General features: G+C 37.8%; 1 protein-coding gene across 1 annotated transcript; it reads left to right on the forward strand.

Annotated features, from left to right (window-relative positions):
• The first annotated feature begins 2960 nt into the window (after positions 1-2960).
• Positions 2961-6409, forward strand: sox9a (SRY-box transcription factor 9a). Its single transcript, XM_051915234.1, has 3 exons — positions 2961-3613; positions 3740-3990; positions 4418-6409. The coding sequence occupies exons 1-3, from the start codon at positions 3177-3179 to the stop codon at positions 5104-5106; spliced, it is 1377 nt and encodes a 458-aa protein (XP_051771194.1). The 5' UTR covers positions 2961-3176; the 3' UTR covers positions 5107-6409.
• The last annotated feature ends 5905 nt before the right edge of the window (positions 6410-12314 follow it).

Raw genomic sequence — 12314 nt, forward strand, 5'->3', positions numbered from 1 at the left:
GAAATCACCGTCTCATTTGACTGCAATCGCTATTTGTGACTCAGATGTGAGTTCTGCTTAACAGGTGGTATAAGTTAATCAGAATGCAAGTTGCACTCCTATAACATTTTATTACTCGAACACCTTTATAAACCAGTTCTTAGTGAAACTTTTAAAGGAGAACTTACTGTTATTGTGCAAATGTGGTAGCACTTATCTAATTGGCTGTATCAGAGGCAACATTATCGTCACTGCCAGCAGCTAACAGGAGTTTAATGCAATTCAAGCTCACAAAAAAAAAATCAAGCAGTTGTTAAAAGATGGGTTGATAAGGGTATGCAAAGTTGAAAAGCTGTCATTCACTCCTGCATTGGCTTAAGTCCGCATTACAATAAATAAACAAAGCCTCTCCTTCCTATTAGCGGCGTGCTGTTAACAGAAGAGGGAACGTGCTATTGACGAAGGTCCTAAAAGTTCTGTTATGTTTATGCTTGAAGTGAATAATTTAAATAAACACACGCAGTGAAAATAAACGCTGTGTGTCGGAGCGAGGAGGAATCAAAACGCTCACAGTTCACATTCTGTATGTGGAAGCTGAGCCTTAATTAAACTGCGGGGCAGATAGGATTACTGACTGGCTGTGCATCGCAAGAGCTTGACATAACGCAAACAAACAGCTTTACAACATCCAGAAGTCGGCCTTTTTTCCTTCGGAGAGAATGAGAGATCTCCATGCATACTACAAAACACTCGTCAGTTGCTTTTAAAACCTTTATTGTGATCTTTTTCTAGCTCATGCAAGCACATGCAACCTAAAGTTTGCGTGCTGAACCTCTTTCAGAAATTGCCTTCAACCAATATGGAGAGGAAATACATCAGTTTTAACCAATTATAAACGAGTTTCCAGGGTAAAATATAGTAGTCAACATTTGAAGTGGATCAAAAAAGTTCATCAAAGTTGTCCTAAGAACTAAGCTGTTCTAAGAAGAAGGTTTTAGGACAACTTTGATGAAAGGTTTTGATCCACTTCAAATGTTGACTACTGTACATATATGTGGGTCATTGATGAATAAGGTTTTTAAAAGTGTAAATTAATTTTAAAGTTTTATTAAGTGTTTTTATAATCAATTAACACTGCTTTTGTCATGTTTTACAAGATGGACAAAATTTGTCACCAAAAAAGTAATTCGGTTTAACCAAAATTTCGGTTTTACCGAATGACGCTTTTGGTTATACCGAATGACGATATTTTCAAAATTGCTAACAGACTGATAGCTAGCTAGCTAGCAAAAGGACAATCAAACTTTATATATTTAGTACAAATTTTTAAAATATTACAACATTTTCCTTGTTTTATAGCGGTTGTACCGAATGACCTGATGTTTCGGGACATGAGTATGATCAAGTGAAAACATGAATTATTCAAATAGTTAAGAGAGAGTTAGTTACTTTGCTTCACGACCATGTGGTCCTTTGCAGGTGTCTGAATGATGTCACATCCTGTCACATGATATTGACCACATGACTTGATCCAAAATGGTCCCTTTATATTAGTTACTCCGAATGACATCAATGAAATTAATTTTTCCGGACATTTTTTCTCATAACAAAGCAACGACTTCTACACATAATTCTAATACCATTTTGCACTATGTTGATATATGATGTTATAAAATCATGCCAGAATAAAAAATATATACATTCATTACATTTTAAGATATTTTAATCACAAATGAAATGGCTATATTGGCCTTTGGACGGTTAAACCGAATGACCTTTTGACACTTCAAAATCTTTAAAATACCTTTATATGTAGTTGGATTCAATAAAAGAGATCTAGTTGTACTACCTTACATACTTTGGATGTCATATCTTAGTTTATTATTATTATTATTATTATTATTATTAAGGCCTTTGGACAAAAAAAAAAAAAAAGGCCCGTCATGTCATTGACCCATGTATAAATAATGTACGTAAGAAAATAAAAATGCATTATAAAGCACGATAAAAAGAGTTTTACTTCATTTGTTAAAAATGTGTTTTATGAATTTCTATATTTATTTAGAGTTTTAAGATGAAATGAGGATGAGGTGGTTCTAAAGTAAATATGATATTTTAATGCATAAAATAAATAAAATACAAATTAAATAAGATTTAGTGTAATGAAAGTCAGGTAGGTTAATCTGTAGATTTCAGAAGTATTTTGTTTTGTAGCATACAAACATGAGGACGTTATTCTAATCTAAAAGTCTAAAACTGTGTTCTTAAAAAAAAAAAAAATACATATAAGTTAATCGTCTAAACAACATGTATCACAAAGTCTCCCCTATATAATACTGTGTGACAGTAAATACAGAGATGTTGGCTGTCAATAATTCATGGCAGACAAAGTCTGAACAGCACTAATGGACTGTAGTGAACTGAGCACAGAACTCTGTCTCCCCCTATCGGTGAACAACAGAATCACTACCTACACCATCTCTGGACTGCCTGACTTGATGAATAGATACAACAATATTTGCAACTTCTCTAAACCTGTCTAAAAGAAGGAATTAGTGCGCGTGGAAAGCTTTAACTTTGCTGAGTCACTGACTGAGTAACACTTCCTTGAGCCAAGCTTTCCTAAATTAGTCACTAAATAAACGAATTAAAGCCCGTGTTTTGAATATTAAGCCAGTATGATTGTTTGCATTCGCTTGAAATCTTTCGTGGTATATGTACTATTTTGTACGGCCCCGAGAATACAAAGTTTTAGGGCGCGCAATGGAGCGTTTCCACAATTGCTATTATATATATATATAAGAGGTACAGCAGTAAGAGATTTCAAACAGCACTTTTTGAAACTAAGTTAAAACAGATTTCTCAAATGAAAATGTTAAATTGTGAGTGATAATTATTGAGAGTGAGAGAGGGGTGGGCAAGAGGAGGCATCGTTTTCCTTTTCGTCACAGCGCGTGCTGTTTAAAAGCTCGTGCGCGCTCAGCTGACAAACCAAAGTTCGTCCCTCTCTTGGAAATACTACACGGGAGCGCACAGGGAGCGCTTTGCTTTTGCAGACACCAGCAGAAACACTCTTAACGCTTGCCATCTGAAAGCGAGCAACACATTGGATTTGCAGGAATTAAAAAGTTGGAAAGTATTTTTTGGAGTCGCTGCTGCAACCGAATTCTCTGAGATCGTCCATCTACAGTCTTCGCATGAATCTACTAGATCCCTACCTGAAAATGACAGATGAGCAAGAGAAGTGTCTGTCTGATGCCCCCAGTCCGAGCATGTCCGAGGACTCCGCGGGCTCCCCCTGCCCGTCCGCCTCGGGCTCCGACACGGAGAACACCCGCCCGGCAGAGAACAGCCTGATGGCTCCGGACGGGACGCTCGGCGACTTCAAGAAGGACGAAGACGACAAGTTCCCGGTGTGCATCCGAGAGGCGGTGTCTCAGGTGCTGAAGGGCTACGACTGGACGCTCGTGCCCATGCCGGTGAGAGTGAACGGCTCGAGCAAAAACAAGCCGCACGTGAAGAGACCGATGAACGCGTTTATGGTGTGGGCGCAGGCGGCGCGCAGGAAGCTCGCGGATCAATACCCGCACCTCCACAACGCCGAGCTCAGCAAAACTCTGGGCAAACTTTGGAGGTAAATGAAGCATGCATTACTATTAGCATTTAAAATGAAAATAGATGAATTACATAGTACTCAATTGCATGTAGCAGTATTTTTGTGGAAAAACTCATTGTTCTGCGCTTTGGTTTTGTCGGGCAGATTACTGAACGAGGGTGAAAAGCGTCCCTTCGTGGAAGAGGCTGAGCGCCTCAGGGTTCAGCACAAGAAAGACCACCCCGACTACAAGTACCAGCCTCGGCGGAGGAAGTCGGTGAAGAACGGGCAGAGCGAGTCCGAGGACGGCAGCGAGCAGACGCACATCTCGCCGAACGCGATCTTCAAAGCCCTCCAGCAAGCCGACTCGCCCGCATCCAGCATGGGAGAAGTTCACTCGCCCAGCGAGCACTCAGGTGGGCGAATTTAAGTTATTACTGGCTCAGTTTTTGCGGTTGCGTCATCTATAGTTCTTTTTATATGTAATCTAGATTACGCAATCCGATTCCAATAATGGAATACTTGTAATTCGATTTTAAAATACTCATAATCAGACTACAGTTACTTTTTATTGATTATTTGATTACATATTATTCACCACATTTATCATAATTCATTGATTCTTCCTAATGTAACCATGTATTGTCTTTCAAACATATTAAAATGCACAAATTCACACTGGTTTCATTTTCCTTGTATTTTATATCAATATGAGATAATCCTAATCAAATGAGGTCGAAAAGTAGTTTATGTTACCTGAAAACTACATTTTTTTTGTCATGCAGCGCTGGTCATCTGTGCAGTGCTTAACTTTCTCTCCCCTCCTCCACCGTTTCCAAACAGGCCAGTCCCAAGGGCCGCCCACTCCTCCCACCACCCCGAAAACTGACGTGCAGCCAGGCAAAGCGGATCTGAAGCGAGAGGCCCGTCCGCTTCAGGAAAGCACGGGACGTCCGCTCAACATCGACTTCCGCGACGTGGACATCGGCGAGCTCAGCAGCGACGTCATAGAGACGTTCGACGTCAACGAGTTCGACCAGTACCTGCCCCCGAACGGGCACAGCGGCGTGCCCAACGCGCCCTACGCGGGCGGCTACGGAACCTGGATGGGCAAGAACGGCAGCCCTCAAAGCAGCCAGCTGACCCCGCTCAGCGCCGGAGAACCGGACCAGCCGAGAACGACGCACATCAAGACCGAGCAGCTCAGTCCCAGCCACTACAACGAGCAGCAGGGCTCGCCGCAGCACGTCAGCTACGGCTCCTTCAACGTCCAGCACCTACAGCACTACAGCACTTCCTTCCCGTCGATCACCCGGGCGCAGTACGACTACTCTGACCACCAGGGCGGCGCCACCTCCTATTACACCCACGCTGGCGGTCAGAGCTCCGGCTTGTACTCCACCTTCAGCTACCAGAGGCCCATGTACACGCCCATCGCTGACTCTACAGGGGTTCCTTCCATCCCTCAGTCCAACCACAGTCCTCAGCATTGGGACCAGCAGCCGGTCTACACACAGCTGTCGAGACCCTGAGCAGAGACTGATGGGAAAGACTCATTACACATCATTCCACTCTCTTTAAAACACACACTTGAATTTTCCCCACACACACAAAACATTTGAAATGTAGGAAAGAAAGCTGGACTTTGACAAAACAAAAAAAGAAACGGCGGCTCCCAACGTGCCTTTTTAATCGCCTGAAATCGTGATTAGAATATATATATTTTTAGCCTTGATTGCAAGAAAAGAAACATTTTTTTGAGAAATGATTCCTCTGTGAGGACTTATTGATTATTGATACTTTAATATGTACTGTGTATGTTTTCTTAACATGTTCTTTTTGTATTTCCGCCGATCCGGCCTTCTGTGTTTCTTGTAGAAAAGTCTATTTTTACTAAACCACTCTTGGTAGTATGGCTTTGTTTTTCTCCCATCTTTTTTTTTTTCCCACTAATAACACCCTTTATTGTCCTCATGCGGTGCATTTTATATTTTATAGTTTGAGTTCGTACCCTTTATTTATGTTCCTGTAAAATACCGTCCCCTTCCAGCCGTTTTGTTACCAGCTCACGTCTTTATCCCCTACATCAGTGCCTGTCAAATGTTGGAAGCGAATTAGCGGGAATATCTACGTGGCAGCGGCAGCTGAGAATGTCTAACAGCATGTGTCGCAGCTCCAGGAAGTGCCCTTTGACCTCTGCTTGTCATTAGCTGCCTGCAGTCGTGCCAGTGTCATCTTACAGTACCCCCCCCCTTTTGTATCCCATCTTAACCCCTTTAATTTATTTATTAGTATTAATTTTATTTCAAAGAAATTATGTGCATTTTATTCTTTAATACTTTATACAAAAAAATGAATTGTTATTTTTGCGCCTCTGAATATGGTGACATATAATCCAACTGGCCATTTAGACAGAGGGCTGGTACTTAATATGGTACGATTCTGTATTCATCATGTTTATTTATCGTATGTAGATTTTTCTATTTTAAATGTTTATTTGTCCTTATTTCTAACCAGTTGTGTAATGCACAAAATGCTGTTGCAGTTTCTAAAACAAGGCTGATTAAACTGGAAGAGTAGTAGTTTTACGATGCTCTAATTTGTTTTTAAGTAGTTTGTTCGTTAGTTAGTTAGTTTGCTTATAGATTTTTCCCTTTCCAATTTTTGTGCTTTGCTCAATGTCAGCGATCTCAGTACTGATGTTGATATCTCTTTTTTTACACAAGACTGAACAAGATTTTTTGTCTTTAAAAAGTTTAACATTTTACTGCCTTTGAAGAAGCTCATCTTTTGTATTATATTTGCAATAAAAGTGAGAATAAAACATAAAATAGACACCTATGACTGTTTATTGTCTAAAATCTGTGCCCACTTACATTTCTCCAGAGCAATGCATGAATATGGTTTCAGTTTCTTAAGTAATGACGAACTTTAGTTTTCTTACGTAAGCACTGACAGATGAAACAGCAGGAGGTCCTACAGTCAGCACATCATAACACTCACATTGTTGGTGTAAAAAAGGAAAGAAAAACAGCATTTAGTTTTCCTGTGTGGCTCCCTATGTTTGTTCCTCTAAACGGTCAGCACAGGGAAATATTGACAAGTCCGTCATGCCAAAGACATCATGTTCTACTGATTTATTGTCATTTTCAGCACTCTTTTGTGATTGAGTCATCTGTACCAGATCGTAATTACAAACCAGAAACAACAAACATCTGCTGCTGAGGAATCATCACTTGTGACTGACAACGATCATCAAAATGTTTCAGAGTCATTTGCAGATGATAAAGTAACAGGGATTGTGATGCTGAATTTACTTTCATGGCTAGTTCTTCGCAGTGACTTTTCATTATAGAGCATATATGCACAGATCCGTTTGTAAATATGAGATAGTATTAATAAACATCTAATTCATGTGTGAAGGAGAGACGACAGAAACAGCAGCCCACAGCAATCCAGAGGAGGGTCGGAGGTCCATGGGTCGCAGCTGTTTCAATACGGGCCAGTTATTTATGTTACCATACGCACAGAAATTATTATGCCTACAAAACTAACATTTACCCAGGGTATGAGACGGGATATTTGTGTCCAAGATATGAACAAACTGCAGAATTGATTACTTAAATCTCCCTAGATTGGAATAACTCCATCCATCTGTCAGTCAGCCAGTTCTGACTAGTCCATCCATCCATTCATCCATCCATCCATCCATCCATCCATCCATCCATCCATCACAGAAGTTTAGGAAAATTAGCACTTATTTAAATTAATCAAGTGGCAATAAAGACTGTTACATTGTTACAAATGTGTTTTTTAAAGCAAATCATCATATTAGAATGATTTCTGAAGGATCATGTGACACTGAAGACTGGAGTAATGATGCTGAAAATTCAGCTTTGATCACAGAAATAAATTATGTTTTACAATATATTCACATAGAAAACAGTTATTTTAAATTATAATAATATTTCACAGAATTACTGTTTTTCTTGTATTTTTGATCAAATAAAAGCAGCCTTATTGAGCAGAAGAGACTTCTTTCAAAAACATTAAAAAATCATACTCCAAACTTGAACTGTATATAAAGTTGTGCTCAAATGTTTTTATATTCATTGCAGAGTCTGCAAAATGTTAATTATTTGAACAAAATAAAAGCTGAATTTATAAAAATGTCCCCTTTCAAAAGTTTACATACCCTTGATTCTTAATACTGTGTGTGGTTACCTGGATGATCTATGACTGACTTTTTGTTTTGTGATGGTTGTTCATGTTTGTTCTGAGCAGATGAACTGACCAACGTTCTTCAGAAAAATCCTCCAGGTCCTGCAAATTCTTCAGTTTTCCAGCATCTTTTGCATATTTGAACCCTTTCCAGCAGTGACTGTGTGATTTTGAGATCCATCTTTTCACACTGAGGATAACTGAGGGACTCAAACACAACTATTAAAAAAGGTTCAAACATTCACTGATGCTCCAGAAGGAAACACGATGCATTAAGAGCCGGGGGTGAAAACTTTTGCACAGGATGAAAATGTCCAGATTTGTCTTATTTTGTTTAAATATCATATTTTTTTTTTCATTTAGTACTGCCCTTCGGAAGCAACAGAAGATCTTACATGTTTCCAGGAAGACAAAAAAAGTACAATTTACCTCGATCTTAAAATTCAAAAAGTTTTCACCCCCGGGCTCTTAATGCATCATGTTTCCTTCTGGAGCATCAGTGAATGTTTGAACCTTTTGTAATAGTTGTGTTTGAGTCCCTCAGTTGTCCTCAGTGTGAAAAGATGGATCTCAAAATCATACAGTCACTGCTGGAAAGGGTTCAAATATGCAAAAGATGCTGGAAAACTGAAGAATTTGCAGGACCTGGAGGATTTTCTGAAGAACGTTGGTCAGTTTATCTGCTCAGAACAAACAAGAGACTCATGAACAACCATCCAAAGCATAAAAACAGTCGTGGATCATCCAGGTAACCACACAGTATTAAGAACTTTTGAACGGGGACATTTTTATAAATTCAGCTTTTTTTTTTTTTTTTTTTTTTTTTTGTCTTGTGGACTATATGTGAACATCTTTTATTTAAAATATCTTATTCAGGACAGTGCTAAATAAAAAATAACATTCATTTTGTATGATCCCTCATATTTGGTTAAAATAATTAACATTTTGCAGATTTGGCAAGGAGTGTGTAAACTTTTGAGCATGACAGTATTTGCAATTCCAACACAATTTGTAAGTGCCATTCCCTGCCATTTAAAATTAATATTGTATTCACAGCTCGGTATGCTGGTAAAGACTGGATTCTTCACTTTAATGTGCAGAAAACTCAACGCTCACCTCAGAGACCCAGACTGGGGCAGAGGAAATGGTGGAATGACTGAAAGCAAGTGACAGAGAGTCAAATACAGATAAAGAATGTGAAAGGGATTGAAGGAAAAGAGCTATGACTTCAGCGAGCTCTGCATCTGTAGAAGCCATTAGGATGGTCACTCTCATAACGCCGAAACAGATTCTGCGGATTCTGCCATCGAGTGGGAAAGAACTATGCAGCTCCGGTGATGAAAACCAGCGGTGATCGCCATCATTGTCACCTCTCTCAATGCTCGAACGAGCTGTTCCCGTATCCTAAATGTGCTAATGGCGCCCCTCATTTCAATCAATATGTCGTATTATTGATTACGGTAATAAAGTTGAGACTGAGGAATTTAATATAATAAATGTAGCCGTTCCTGAGTTTTTTTATTGCGTAATAAAAGTGGCAATATATTTTACTGACATTCTGGAAAAAGCTTCAACTTCAAGAGTTCTTAATGAAACATCAAAACACACGTTTGAGGTGTACTTGAGGTTTGTCCAGACCGGATTGTACCGAAGGAGCGCACACCCTCACGTACCCTTCAGGACAGCTGAGCGGAAACAGAGACAGCGATGGAGTGGCCCATTCTGTGGGCAGTTTTCCCAGGAGAAGCCCATTAATATTCCAGAGAGACGGCGTGCAGGGAATCTCTCTCCTCCGAGCCCAATGGGTGGTCCTTTCAAATGCAAAATAAGAACACAAAATAAGGATGAAAAAGAGGAATCTGGCAACTTCCCACTTCACTCGAACAAAGCAACCATGACAAAATTCGAGCATGAAAATGAACGCATGCATACATGACCAAAGCAGGTGGACTGCAGTATCGTATGTGGGAAAATATAAAATTTTATCTAACTTAAGCTTGTTTTACAATAAGATGATGTTTGATTGACTGCATCATTGCAAAAGCACCCACTGAATTACAATGTAGGGAGAGTCAGGGTAACTGTAACACTTATTCTGAAAATGTTCAACCTCAAAATTTGAAATATTTCCCTCAAAAGTCATAATCAATGTCATTTAAAGGAGTCCGATACAGTAAAATTAAGTTACATATGCAACTTTTGAAGAAGAGATGACTTTAAAATTAGAGATAAAATGATAAAGCGATAAATAAATAAAAAAAACATGAATAAATAAAATGATGGCCTTCCACTAATAATGATAAAAAAAAATTCAAAAAAATTTACTCTTAAATTATTACAATTATTTTTTTTTTTTTTTCACTTAACAATAAGGTTTACAATAAACAATACATTTCTTACTGTATTCATCATTCATTCATTGTTAGCTCATTAAATAATAGGAACACATGCAATTTTTGATTTTAATAATGCTGAAATGAAAGATTAACTAAGATTAATACATGCTTTACAAGCATTTTTAATTGTTAGTTTATATTATCTAATGTAGGTAACTATGTGCAGCACTGTTAACCCGAATAAGTTGGCAAAACTCAAAAAAACTGAGGCAATCTGTTACATCAAAGTTTTTAAGTTAAGAAATTCAGTTTAAGTACGCAGAACTGGCAGATTTTATTTTGTACTCATACATTTTAATTGTTATTAAATTGAAATATTTGAGTAAACTAATTCATACATTTAACTTAAAATTATCATGTAATCTCAACATAAACATTTTTATTAGTGGAAACTTAGCTAGCTATAACAAACTAATTCAGAAAATGCTAACTTGCTAGCATGTTAGCATTTTCTGGGTAATAAAGGCCTTCTGAAGTGAAGCGATGTGTTTGTGTAAAAAAAAAAAAAAAATCCATATTTAACAAGTTATGAAGTAAAATATCTATCTTCCTCCAGACCACCTTCCATAATAAACTTAGGAATATATACTGTAAAACATTTTCAGCTGGTTAAACTTAGAAATTAAAGTTCGCCCGCTGCCTTAAAAATGTGAGTTAACTCAACTAAACATAGGTTAACTCAACATTTGTTTCAACTCACAAATAGTCAAGACAATGCATTACTTCATGTTTAAATTTTAACTTAAAGTAATGCGTTGTCTTGACTATTTTTGAGTTGAAACAAAGGTTATCTTCAAGTTGAGTTAACTCACATTTTTAAGGCAGCAGGTGAACTTTCATTTCTAAGTTTAACCAGCTGAAAATGTTTTAATGCTTTTTAACCTAACCTATTTTAACCAGCATTAACCATCAATAAGCTTTGTGTTTTGTTACTTTCGATGAGAAACAAAGTGCCATCTTTCAAGTTCTGTCCATTTTATCAGGAAATTCAAACAATAAATGCCGTTTTGACGCTTTTTGATGTGGCATGCCAGATCGCTGTATAGGCACTTCAGTTCAAACGGCAGCGCGGAGCACGAGTGAACGCAATCATCTCTTCCTCTTCACTACTACAGAATGAAAATGAATGAACATGAAGGTATGTTGAAAGATACAGTACAACTTACTGAAACGTATCATATCTCGTGTAATCGCTCAGTGTTTCAACCGCGGAAAGATATCAGTAAAACTGTTTGTAAACAATATGTCACGTAGTATTACATTTACCTCAGAAAACAGCTTGTTAGTTTGTTAGAGAAATTAACTGTTTCGCTAAATATATGCACTATATTAATTATATTTTACTTAACCTGTTAGTTAATGTAAGGCCTAAATAAATCCGTCATGAAAACAAGTTATGACAGCCACTGTGTAAATGATTATATTTCAACAACGAATTGGAGAAACAGAAGTTAATGCAAAAACTGCCTTATGTAATTTACATGTTTACAATACATACATTGTTGTTAATTGTAACTTTTATTATAGTGATGTGCAAGTAAGGGCTCACTGATAGTTTACAGCATTAGCAGAGATAGATTTTTTTCTCCTTAAGAAAAATTTAATTATAATTGAATAAATTTAAAGACAGAGACACAGCTGGTTCAGTAAAACATTGTTTAATAAAAAAAAAAAGAGAAAAAAAAGTTTTGTTTTCTCACCCTGCTGTACCGAACCCGTACCGAATCGTGACTTCAAAACTGAGGTACGTACCGAACTGTCATGTTTGTGTACTGTTACACCCCTAATACACACACACACACACACACACACATTTAGACCATTTAACATAGTGAATGCTATCAGGATATGAGGAGACTTTCATTCTATTGCACCTTTAACAAATGGAACCGTACTGTAAAGTGTTACCAAAATAAATCTGTTGATTACTGTCCTTTTTTTTTTTTTTTTTTTTTTGGGAGGAGGTTGAATTGTACTTGCATAAACCTGTTATGACTGATTTGATTAGCGTTACAGTCATCCCTGCTCTCCCGTAAACAAGCAACTATTCTAATGACGAGGAAAGTAATTATTTTGTGGCCTCATTTTTCGTTGCCATAAAAAGCCAGTCTACTCGGTTTGCA

This window comes from Ctenopharyngodon idella, chromosome 12 (assembly GCF_019924925.1).
Source record: "Ctenopharyngodon idella isolate HZGC_01 chromosome 12, HZGC01, whole genome shotgun sequence".
In the NCBI taxonomy this organism is placed as follows: domain Eukaryota; kingdom Metazoa; phylum Chordata; class Actinopteri; order Cypriniformes; family Xenocyprididae; genus Ctenopharyngodon; species Ctenopharyngodon idella.

Coding starts and splice junctions, on each gene's coding strand:
- sox9a (XM_051915234.1), top strand. CDS start 3,177: ATGAATCTACTAGATCCCTACCTGAAAATGACAGATGAGCAAGAGAAG. Junction 3,614..3,739: donor ACTCTGGGCAAACTTTGGAG/GTAAATGAAGCA, acceptor TTTGTCGGGCAG/ATTACTGAACGAGGGTGAAA. Junction 3,991..4,417: donor CTCGCCCAGCGAGCACTCAG/GTGGGCGAATTT, acceptor GTTTCCAAACAG/GCCAGTCCCAAGGGCCGCCC.